The sequence below is a fragment of the Chrysemys picta genome, chromosome 11 (genome assembly GCF_011386835.1).
Source record: "Chrysemys picta bellii isolate R12L10 chromosome 11, ASM1138683v2, whole genome shotgun sequence".
Classification (NCBI taxonomy): Eukaryota; Metazoa; Chordata; order Testudines; family Emydidae; genus Chrysemys; species Chrysemys picta.
This window is the reverse complement of record NC_088801.1, coordinates 29,183,929-29,196,890: the sequence shown is the minus strand read 5'-3', so window position 1 is coordinate 29,196,890 and position 12,962 is coordinate 29,183,929. Positions and strand designations below refer to the sequence as shown.

At 39.5% G+C, this 12,962-nt stretch overlaps 1 protein-coding gene across 2 annotated transcripts in view; it reads right to left on the bottom strand.

The window, feature by feature from the left end:
* KCNJ3 (potassium inwardly rectifying channel subfamily J member 3) overlaps window positions 1-12,962 on the bottom strand; it is a 174,655-nt gene that overhangs the window by 135,041 nt on the left and 26,652 nt on the right. The window contains exon 3 of one of the 2 annotated variants that reach the window (XM_005296940.4): window positions 9,574-10,518. The exons of the other annotated variant lie outside the window; for it this stretch is intronic. Coding sequence (XP_005296997.2) covers window positions 10,418-10,518 — 101 coding nt within the window. The 3' untranslated portion in view covers window positions 9,574-10,417. Of the gene's footprint in view, window positions 1-9,573; window positions 10,519-12,962 lie in introns of those variants that run through there. 2 annotated transcript variants of the gene reach the window in all.

Here is a 12,962-nt window from a genome sequence, read left to right as displayed (position 1 = left end):
AACTCATGCTTATTACTTCAATACATGTTCATGAAAAGACTGAAATACATGTATACATAGACCACACATGGTCAATGTTATGTATGCCTCCGAATCAGTAAATGAAGGCTAGTCCCAGAGGGTTAAATACCACTGGATTAAAGGATGCACAAAATGTTTTTAAATGACATGACTGGTTTCCAGGCATTCAGGTTATGTAAGGTAAAAGGAAAGCTCCAAAAGACTGTAACTCATAATATTAAAACCTCTTTGCTATCATTTCTCTCCGCTGTCTCACCAGGATTGTTATGGCTATTCCCTACCCAGGAAAACAAGCCAAAACATCAGTCTGGGGGGGGGGGGGGAAGTGAAGGGAATAACCTACACATGAACCTTGTATTAAGTGAAACACAAAACGTTATCTAATTCACCTTGTTAGCATATTTATGCTTCAAACATTAAAATGCAAACACTGTCCAAAATGAAAAGCTTGCAATTCTGTAAGTAAAACACAAGATAACAATAAAGTCCTGCATCTGCCAACTAGATACTACTGTTTTTGCATCTGCCTCTAGATAACAATATACTTTCACCAAATTATTTGCTTTTTCAACACCTACCCCATTATATATTTTGAGCAAAACAACTGAATGTGCAAAATACACACTTAATTGATGCTGAGCTGGCTTGACTGGCATGAAAGTAATATAAAACCCCCCAAATTCTGAATTCAACTGTCCTGTCCTCCATGATTTTACTTTCCCATTTTCCACAATTTTAATGCAACACACTGTGACATACCCTTTTTCACAAACATAGATTTGAGTTAGAAATCTGAAGCTTAAAAAAAATATTCTGAACCAGGAGATACAGAACTAGATCAGCATTAGTTTTCATCTGCCACATTTTATCCTTTTCTTCTTGTTTGGCGCTAAATCTATGGCCTTTGCATTTGAGATCAGTTATGTTAGCTAAGTTAGAGAAGTTTTGGAAATTCTCCGAATCATTTTTTATTATTTTAATCCTTGTTTGTTATTGCTTAAACTAGTTTTCCACGGTGAATACAACAAGTGTTTTCAGCCTCAAAGCTGTCAAATCCTCCCAAAATCTCCTTCAATTGTTTTAGAAGTTTAGTACTACACTGGAGAGTCCTTACACTTGTGTAAAATATTTTCTCTGTTTTGCATAGTGAAAGTTTTAAATCTACGTATAGTAGTTGGAGGCAAACAGAATCTTCCTGAGAGCTCCATCAGATAACCAGGAGGTTGATGGTAATTGTGATTTTTTAATTTGAACATGCTTTAGGACTGTGTTAGGTGTTACTTCTTTCAAATGATCTTTAAACCTATGTTATTTTCTCATACATCAGAAGTTTATGATGACTGTCTGACATAAGTTCTTTTGTGTTTATTATTTGTTGTCTGGCCTCAGTTACATTTTTTCCTCTGTATTCTCGAATGGCATCTTCAGAAACTCAGACAATCTTATATGGTTTTCTTTTCAGATGTAGAAACAATAGCATTAATTAGGAATACATTTTTCCTTCTAAGATGGTTTGTAACCATTATTGAGTTGAGTTCTTTCCCATTGCCCAACCATTTGCATTAAAATGACAATATTGATGGTTAGCATTCTTTCTTTAATTCTCCTGTACAACTTCACTGGCATCATCTAGTAGCACATTTGTAAGTATAACTCCTCCTGACAGATTATATGCAGGCAAAGTGCACCAATCATTTCTTTAGAATGCTCATTCTTTGTCTTTAAAGTTTCAATTTCAATTTAGCAGTCTTATCGAGGTCAGGTCTTTGCCTTTTTGTAGTTTTTAAGGAATAATCACTAATTGCCCTTGCCAGTTTTGGGGTGTTGAAAATGGAGAGATTACACATGAATGCTGCAGAGCTCGTCGAAGGCCCGGAACCGGGACTTAAATTATCATCAAGGCCACAGGGTACCACTGTGATCATCTAGTCTGACCTCCTGTATAACACAGGCCATAGAACTTTCCCAAAATAATTCCTACAGTGTATCTTGCAGAAAAACATCCAATATTCATTTAAAAATTGTCAGTGATGGAGAATCCACCACGATCCTTGGCAATTGTTCCAATGGATAATTACTCTCATCATTAAAAATTTATGCCTTATTTCCAGTCTGAATTGGTTTAGCTTTAAATTTCAGCCATTGGATCGTGTTATACTTTTCTCTACTAGATTTAAGAGACCATTCTTAAATACTTATTCCCCGTGTAGATACTTATGGACTGTAATCAAGTCACCCCTTAACCTTCTCTTGATTAAGGTAAATTGATTGAGCTCTTTGAGTCCTTCAATATAAGGTATGTTTTCTAATCCTTTAAATCATCCTCATGGCTCTTCTCTGAGCCCTCTCCAATTTATTAACATCCTTTTTGAATTATGGGCACCAGAACTGGATACAATATTCCAGCAGCAGTCGCCCCAGAGACAAATATACATGTAAAATATATACAGGTATCTATTCCTACTTGAGATTTCCCTGTTTATGGATCCCAGGACCATGTTAGCTCTTTTAGCTACAGCATCACAATGGGAGCTAATGTTCAACAGTAAAAAGCAACAGAGTGTCCTGTGGCACCTTTAAGACTAACAGATATATTGGAGCATAAGCTTTCGTGGGTGAATGCCCACTTCGTCGGATGCATGTAATGGAAATTTCCAGGGGCAGGTATAAGTATGCTGGCAAGAATCAGTCTGGAGATAACGAGGTTAGTTCAATCAGGGAGGGTGAGGTCCTCTGCTAGCAACAGTTCTTGTTTCTAGCAACAGTTCTGCTGCTAGAAACAACCCTGACATTATAATCAAAGAGGCTGATAAAGGAGGTGCTGTTGTCATCATGAACAGGTCTGACTACCAGAAGGAGGCTGCCAGACAACTCTCCAATACCAAATTCTACAGGCCACTTTCCTCAGGTCCCACTGAGGAATATACTAAGAAACTGCACATCTACTCAGGACACTTCCTACACTAACACAGGAACAATTCAACATACCCTTGGAGCCCCGACCGGGGTTATTCTATCTACTACCCAGGATCCACAAACCTGGAAATCCTGGATGCCCCATCATCTCTGGAATTGGCACTCTCACTGAAGGACTATCTGGATATGTAGACTCTCTGCTCAGACCCTATGCCACCAGCACTCCCAGCTATCTCCGTGACACTACTGATTTCCTGAGAAAACTACAATGCATTGGTGATCTCCCAGAAAACACCAGCCTAGCCACCATGGATGTGGAGGCTCTCTACACAAACATCCCACACACAGATGGAATACAAGCTGTCAGGAACAGTATCCCTGATGATGACACAGCACAACTTGTTGCTGAGCTCTGTAACTTTATCCTCACGCACAACTATTTCAAATTTGGTGACAATATATACCTCCAGACCAGTGGCACCGCCATGGGCACCCGCATGGCCCCACAATATGCCAACATTTTTATGGCTGACCTGGAACAACGCTTCCTCAGCTCCCGTCCACTCACGCCCCTCCTCTACCTACGCTACATTGATGACATCTACATCATCTGGACCCATGGGAAGGAGACTCTGGAAGAATTCCACCACGATTTCAACAGCTTCCACCCCACCATCAACCTCAGCCTGGACCAATCTAAACGGGAGGTCCACTTCCTAGACACCACAGTACAAATAAGTGATGGCCACGTTAACATCACCCTATACCGAAAACCCACCGACCGCTATGCCTACCTTCATGCCTCCAGCTTCCACCCCGGACACACCACACGATCCATAGTCTACAGCCAAGCACTGAGGTACAACCGCATCTCCTCCAACCCCTCAGACAAAGACCAACACCTACAAGAGCTTCACCAAGCATTCTCAAAACTACGATACCCGCACAAGGAAATAAGGAAACAAATCAACAGAACCAGACGTGTACCCAGAAGCCTCCTGCTACAAGACAAGCCCAAGAAAGAAACCAACAGAACTCCACTGGCCATCACCTACAGTCCTCAGCTTAAACCTCTCCAATGCATCATCAGTGATCTACAACCCATCCCTCGCTTTCACAGACCTTGGGAGGCAGGCCAGTCCTCGCCCACAGACACCTGCCAACCTTAAGCATATTCTCACCAGCAACCACACACCACACCATAACAACTCTAACTCAGGAACCAATCCATGCAACAAACCTCGATGCCAACTCTGTCCACATATCTACACCAACACCACCATCACCATCACAGGACCTAACCAGATCAGCTACAACATCACCGGTTCATTCACCTGCACGTCCACCAAAGTTATATATGCCATCATGTGCCAGCAATGCCCCTCTGCTATGTACATTGGTCAAACTGGACAGTCACTACGTAAAAGGATAAATGGACACAAGTCAGATATCAGGAATGGCAATATACAAAAACCTGTAGGAGAACACTTCAACCTTCCTGGCCACACAATAGCAGATGTAAAGGTAGCCATCTTACAGCAAAAAAACTTCAGGACCAGACTCCAAAGAGAAACTGCTGAGCTTCAGTTCATTTGCAAATTTGACACCATCAGATCAGGATTAAACAAAGACTGTGAATGGCTAGCCAACTACAGAAGCAGTTTCTCCTCCCTTGGTGTTCACACTTCAACTGCTAGCAGAGGACCTCACCCTCCCTGATTGAACTAACCTCGTTTTCTCCAGACTGATTCTTGCCAGCATACTTATACCTGCCCCTGGAAATTTCCATTACCTGCATCCGACGAAGTGGGCATTCACCCACGAAAGTTTATGCTCCAATACATCTGTTAGTCTTAAAGGTGTCACAGGACTCTCTGTTGCTTTTTACAGATCCGGACTAACACGGCTACCCCCCTGATACTTAATGTTCAACTGATTACCCAACATGATCCTCAAATGTTTTTGACTCACTGCTTCCCAGGATAGGTTCCTCTCCTGTAAGTATGGCCTATATTCTTTGTTCCTAGATGTATACATTTACATTTAGCTGTATTAAAATGCATATTATTTGCTTGTGCCTAGTTTACCAAGCAACCCAGATTGTTCGGTATCAGTGACCTGTCCTCTTCATTATTTACCACTTCTCCAATTTTTGTGTCATTTACAAACTTTATCAGTGATGATTTTATATTTTCTTACCGATCATGGATAAAAATGCTTAATAGCGCAGAGCCAAGAACCAACCCCTGTGGGACCAGACTGGAAACACACTGGCTCAATGACAATTCTCCATTTACAATTACATTTGTTCATGATAATGGCCTCACAAATCAAAAAAATATATTTTTTCTGCATTTCAGACAAGCACAAATCTTTATTTGGCTCCACAGCATTACCTTCAAATATTTACATTTTATTTTAGAAGAATTATCTATTTTCACTACTTTCATCCATTTAACTGCTTGTTTCCTATCACTTTAACTATGTAAAAAGCAGTGATCAATAACAGCTGATTCTAACCACTAGGGACATCACTTGCTCCAACCACCACTGACTCCACCCATTCAACTTCCATTCTAAATCTTCGATAGTTCTAACTTTCTAATTTTCTCCTAGTATACGTTATTTCCCTTTTAGCTTTGTAAAATAAAGTTTTCATTTAGCATGAAATTAGAGACGTTTTTATATTCAAAATATTCAAATATGTGTTATATTCATATAAATACTTTAGAATAATTCACAACAACACAGAAGTCCAAGAAAAAAAAACAGCACTGGGAAAACCTGATAAATAAAAACCACACTGTGAGTTGTATTTTTTTCTGAATATAGAAAAGAAAGCATATTTTTTCAACAGACATGTCTCAATACCTCAGTAAGAGTTTTACCTGAATAAGAAATTGTTAGAATCAGCAAGATCTTAAAATCCTGTTAACTGGCTCCCACCACAGGTAAACAGAAGGAGGAAGAAAACCTGGGTTTGTGGGGTTTTTCCCTAAACCAAAGGCAAAGGAAACCTAATTAGAATGATAACTAATCCTAATTATAACTAACATTACTAAGTCACAAAGTGTAAGGCAGACAGACCCCGCAGGAGTTCCATAATGCAACCACTGGCAGTAAGAAGGAACTGAGTGGCAGCTGAGGCCACTCCAGTCTTTATGCCCACAGCTAAAAGGGGCAAGAAGGTACCTAGGACATGCGCACAGCCACGAGGGAAACTACACCCTACCCCGATATAACGCGACCCGATATAACATGAATTCGGATATAACGTGGTAAAGCAGCGCTCTGGGGGGGCGGGGCTGCACGCTCCAGCAGATCAAAGCAAGTTCGATATAACACGGTTTCACCTATAATGCGGTAAGATTTTTTTGGCTCCCGAGGACAGCGTTATATCGGGGTAGAGGTATATTTTAAAAAATCCAATCTCGTGCACACAGTGTGCATGCACACCAAGGGTAAAATCTATGCAGAAACATCACTCAAAGAACTGTGTTTATCTCACCCAACACATATTAAATCCTGTGTGTTATAAGTGCACAGGCCATCACAGTCAACCCCTCATGCTTCGGTGGCTTAGGCAGCTTTCAAAATCTCTCCTGATTTGGTGACCAGATATCGGATTTACCCATGTATTGAGCAGGGGAGATGGCATCCTTGTCTATGGTCTTTCTACTATACAAATAGAAACCAATTGAATTCAGGTATAATGATCCTCCCTATTAAAAGACAAGAGTTTAATATCTTCAGTTAAGTGTACATCAAGTTGGAAGGCACTAAGCTGCTGAGGTGGATGAGTCTGCAGTGGTGAGATGCTAGCTCATTCAAATGGAAGACCGTTCGATTGATCTCAGATATGATTTCTAGTAATAAATGCAAGTTTCATATCTTTGCCACAATAATTAAGGGTTGTAAGTGCTGTCCCTACTCCACTGTATTGGGTAGGGAAAGTCTGATATCCCTCTCTGACTGTGTAAGGTTCTGGAGATTGCTGGGGGATGGTCTAGGCAGAGGGTGCACCAATTATAAGCATGACCATACTGGGTCAGAGCAATAGTCCATCTAGCCCAGGATCATGTCTTCCAACAGTGGCCAGTGCCAGATGCTTCAGGGGGAATGAACAGAAACAGGGCAGTTTTCAAGTGATACATCCCATTGTTCAGGCCTAGCAACCGGCAGTCACAGGTTTAGGGACTCCCAGAGTGTGGGGCTGTGTCCCTTACCATACTAGCTAATAGCCAGGGATGGAGCTATCCATCATGAATTTATCTACATTCTTTTTTTTACCCCACTTATACTTGTGGCCTTCACAACATCCCCGGCAACAAGTTCCTTAGGTTGACTGAGCGTTGTATTAAGAAGCACTTCCTTATGTTTGTTTTAAATCTGCTGCCTATTTATTTAATTAGGTGACCCCTGATTCTTGTGTTATGTGAAGGGATAAATAACACTTCCTTATTCACTTTCTCTACACCATTAATGATTTTAGAGGCTTCTATCATATTCCTCCCTTCATCATCTCTTTTTCCAAAGTGAATAGGCCCAGTCTTTTTAATCACTCCTCATATGGAAACTATTCCATACCCTAGTCATTTCTGCTGACCTTCTCTGTACCTTTTCCATTTCTAATATATCTTTTTTGAGATACGGTATTCAAAGTGTAGGCATACCATGGATTTCTATGGTGGCATTATGATATTTACTGTCTTATTATCTATCCCTTTCCTAATGTTTTCTAACATTGTTAATTTTTTGACTGCCACTGTATATTGAGTGGATGTTTTCAGAGAACTATCCATGATGACTCCAAGATCTCTTTCTTGAATGGTACCAGCTAAGTTAGACCACATCATTTTGTATGTTTAGTTGGGATTATGTTTTCCAATATGTATTAGTTTACATTTATCAACACTGAATTTCATCTGCCATTTTGTTGCCCTGTCACCCACTTCTCTTTGTAAGTCTCCATAGTCAGATTTGAATTGAACTATCTTGAATAATTGTGTATCATCTGCAAACTTTTCCACCTCACTATTTACCCCTTTTTCCAGATCATTTATGAATATGTTGAATAGCGCTAGTCCCACTACAGACCCTTAGGGGACCCTGCTATTTACCTCTGTCCAGTCTGAAATTGACCATTTGCCCTTCTTATCCCATGACTGCTTAGTTTGCTGAAGAGCCTTTGGTGAGGGACTTTGTCATAGGCTTTCTGAAAGTCCAAGTAAAGCCCCACTAAGAAAAATTGTGCAAGCACTGCAATCTCTCTATTCAATGAAAAGATGTACAGCTGTGCATCTGCATGCTGATAGTATCACAGACCAAACCACTTCATCATCTCCCTAACAGCCGCACATAACATTAAATAAGACAGGTGACAGCGGGAATCCAGAAGAACCCATACAATAAATCCTACATGGCAAGAAACATCACTGATGTCAGCACCGTTTTTGAAAGGTAGGATGAAAATAATCAAAGCTGATCCTATCCTCCCTATCATAGTCCTCATTCAAATCAGACTGATATCAGACTACTGACAGATATAAAATAATCAAAAAGGATATCCAGTCATTGCCTTTGTGAGATCATCAACCACAGAAAACATCGCAATCTCCGTCCCATATTCTAGGGCTGAAACATACTGACAAGAATCAGTGATATTCAAGACTTCCAAATTATGTGGTTCCTCACAACTTTCTCCATAACCTGGCCCCCAAAAAGGACAGGCTGGAGACAAGGCAGGTAGCAATACCACCATCCCCACCTCCTACTAGGGATCAGCCTGCAGAGAATAGCAGCTTTGAGTTCTTTCTAGGACTCAGGGAAAATGCTGGATCAGCACATCTCTTGGTGGGCATAGTTTCACCTCCTCCTAAGCCAGCTCTGCCAACTTTTGGGACTTCACTAGCCAGACCGTGTCTCTCTGGTCAAGTGAAGTTGCAGGTGGCTTGGGCTGCCTACTATGTCCCAACTTCTTGCAACTTTCTGCCACCAGGACAATGCGCAAGTAACATCACTACATACAACAAAAACCCTAATGAGGAACAATTTGGTCTAGTGGATTGCATACTGGGCTGGGACTCAGGATGCCTGAGTTTTATCCTTGGCTATACCAGTGGTCTGCTGTGTTACCTTAGGTAAATCACTTCACTGTGGTGCCTCAGTTTCCCCATCTGTAAAGTGAGGACAATGATAGTTACCTCCTTTATAAAGCTCTTTGAGATTTACTAATGTAAAAAATATTTGTGTATGGATATGTATGTATGTTAGTGCCCAATTTCTATTAAAAAGTAGAGGGACAAAGTAGAATTTATCTAGTCTTTGAGACAGCTGGTGGCACAATTCTTACTATACTAGTTAGCTTCTCCATGGCCACCCTTCCTGATTTAGCTCCCAAACTAACAATATACTGGGTATTTCTCAAGAGATACTCAGCACCTGGAAGGCTCAGAACCCTACTTAGGATTTATGAAGTTGCTTACAATGTATGCGTCTCTTTGTGCCAAAATCAATAATAAATATTTAGCATTTATTATATCTGCAAATCTCCAAGTGCTTTACAAACTTCCCCGTCGCTCTACATCGTGCCTGAATCTGTGCTGGATCATAAAATAGAAACAATGGGAAATACAATTTGTTTGTATTTGCTTGTCACCAGTTTATCTTTTTATTAAGTTCCTTTTAAGCAACAATATGAATAGAGTAACCTTGAGGACAATACTTAGTACCTTACACATTTTAAAACAAGACTAGTACTTATATAAGTTATACGCAGCTTTCAAATTTGCACTGCACTTCATTGATCACTTAAGCATTTTTTTTATTAGAAAGGAATTTATATTTGAGAAAGCTCTTTGAAGGGGATATCTACATTTTCATCATTCAGAAAACACGTTTTTTATATATATATATCAACAATGAAAAATATGCTTTCTGTTATATTCTAACTTTTTTGATTAATGGGTGACAGGTAGTTTGATTTCTGTGCTCAGAAGATACTGTTTAAACATTTTCAAAATAACATTTAATAAGCTTTAAGAATGAATTCATGAACCAATTTCCTACTAGGTGCCTACAAGTTTCAGATTCTGATTAAATGCTCACTTTGTAACAGTTTCGGTAGCTTATCAGTAAGTTGCAGGATAATACTGCAATTTATAAAGGATATGGGCTCTAAGTATACGTAGCAATTGAGGTCTCTGATGGAAATCCAATATAAGACTCAAACATTATTTCTCTCTAGCAACAATTTCTTGAAGTTTTGCTATTCCTATATTAACAGCAGATTTCTAAAAAAAATCTCTATTACAGCAATGTTTCACAAAAATGGGACAGTACTTCAGTCAATTTTGAAAAGAAATGCTTTGCGGGCACTTCAAAAACTTGTACATCATCATCTATAAGGGTATCTTAATACTTTGGAGACTATATACATATCAAATGATGATTTTCAGTCCTTAACTATTAGCAATTACCCTCACGAGTCATGGCCACTCCTGAGCACCTTAGCTGTTCCAGGGGTTGTTTTTTTTTCGAATTTCGCACAATCTTTGAGAAGCAAGGTAATGCTAAGCTGATCTTCAAATACCAAAAAGAAGAAAAGAAAAGAAAAAATGAAGGCAGTATTAATCATTCAGTTACATCAATATAAACCTAGAATAACTCCATAACTTCAATGGCGCTACTCCGGATTTACAGCACTAATAGCAAAATTTGGCCCCAAACACCTCGGAAGTAGGCATCTGAGATAGGGTTGCTGAACCCGGCAGAGCCACATGGAATTGCTTTGCAGCTTTCTTTGAATAATCCAAAAATGTTGGCTACCTACTTTTTCATGTTCCCAAAGCATTTCCTAAGCATAAGCTTTTATCCACAATTTAAACATGTACTGTAACATGTGGGATAAGGAACAGAATTGGGAGATGAGTAAAAATTACACAAAAACATTTCAAGGACAAAAAGGATTACATCCTCTGCAATATGAGTGTCACATCATGAGACCACCAAATATTATTGTGATGTGCCAGATATGATTACATACTCAGAATCTATTAGTCCTTTCAATAAAGGCGATCACAGTTCAGCACTTTCCAAATGCATTAACATTAGACAGAAGGTAACAGAAATAGACCCTCTTAAAAAAGTGACAGACTAGGATTTAGCAGATGGGAATAAAGAAATGGAAGATTTGCCTAATTTATTTTGCTTCTGTCTCACAGATGAGTGGGTGGATGGAAAAGTACCTGACAAAGGGGTTATATTTCCCTGCATGACAGGAAGGAATTACAGTAAATTCATAATTCAGCTATTAGCTGAAGAGTGCAGTGGATTTACAGAGCTGCCACACAAAGACCACCAACTTGGATTTTCTCCTGATAATTCATAACTTAAAAATTGCAGATGGGAGAGACGTAAATAAGGTCATCTAAGTCCATTTCCCTGTGCATCTTCCAGTGTTCTATCCATTCTGGTTATAGCCTTTAGAACAGAAAAGGTATACTGATATGTACTGGTCTGCACAGAGGTTCAAAAGATACATATATTTGTACTTAGTACTTCCTATGCTCTTTTACCCCCCCCCCTACCAGCCCCCCATAATTGGAGTCCTGCCTCCCTTCCCAAAGGAGAAAACTCTTCTAATTTTTCTAACCCTCCCTATTTAAGTGGGACAGCTTTCCCACCTATTTCCATCACCTCTTCTCAAACACTAGCCTAGCCTTCTATAACAGCATTGTGCCGAGAGCAACTGTGAGAAGTCTACTGTTTTGTTTGTACTCTATTTTTTGGATCATAAAGCTGTTCTCTGATGTGTGTGTTTGGCTACAATTATTACTCAATATATGTTTAAGTAGGTAAAAATACCCCTTAAGTTAAAGCTGTTGCTCTTATAAGCAATATCTGGTCCTTTAAAGAATTATGGCTTTTAAGATGACCTATACTGAGGAACTCCTAGACCCCCCCATACTTTTAAAGTGATAATGTTTTAAATTCTTATGAAAAGTATGGAAATTTGAAAAATATGCTAAATGTTGCAGCCCTTAGTTTGTTCAGATAATAACTAAATTGTAAGATGGTGGGAATAAAATCTTACTATGCATTTCCAGAGGTTTGCAAAGTTCAGGTAAGATGCATGAGAACTAAATAGTGGCTTAGTTTAATTCAATTTTGAAGCAACAATTCTCAAACACCATTTGATAAGGTTCCACATTAAAGTTTACTGACTAAAGCAAAAAGACACAGAGAATGAAACAGTTGTATGATAACTTGATAAACACCAGTGGCTATAAATGGCTTCATGGTCACTGGAAAGATGTTTTTTCTGGGTTTCGTTGGTAGTTGTAATTTATAATATATACAGGCCTATGTTAGAGTAAGAAATGTAGGGTTCATTCTGACACTCGTTTGTAATACGGTTACACCCAGGCCGCAGTCAGATCAAGGTGCCATTGTGCTAGGCATTGTGCAAACATATAGAAAGACACTGTCCCTGCTTCAAAGAGCATAGAGGGAGAGGCCTGGAGAACATACTCTTGCAATGCTACAAAGGACAATTTTCTCTCTTACATTCCCAAGGTGGCAAGAGAGGGCTGAGGGGCCCAGGAATAACTGTCTGGTTGTCCCTTCTCCTGATCCATCAAAGGACTGAGAACACACAGTTCCTACTCCTCCCCTGTAACATTCATGCCTACAAGCAACATGTAGAAGATATTTCTCTATTCCTCTCAGAGACGTATAATCCTATGGAAGATTTAAGCTACTTTAGAAGAAGAAGAAGAAAAATAAACTATGTCCTAACACACTAACATCTCACATATTACTACCCAGCCCAACAATTCAATAGCCTGCAGAGCATGGACACTACAGCAATACTTGGAGGTTGGTGCATACAATAACAAAAATAAAATATCTACAATTTTTATGACACAAATGCAGATCTACAAGCTTTCTCATCACCTCATATTAGGAAAGATGTTAATACTCTGCAGAAAATGCCAGAGAGTAAAAAAAGTGCAAGTGGCCAG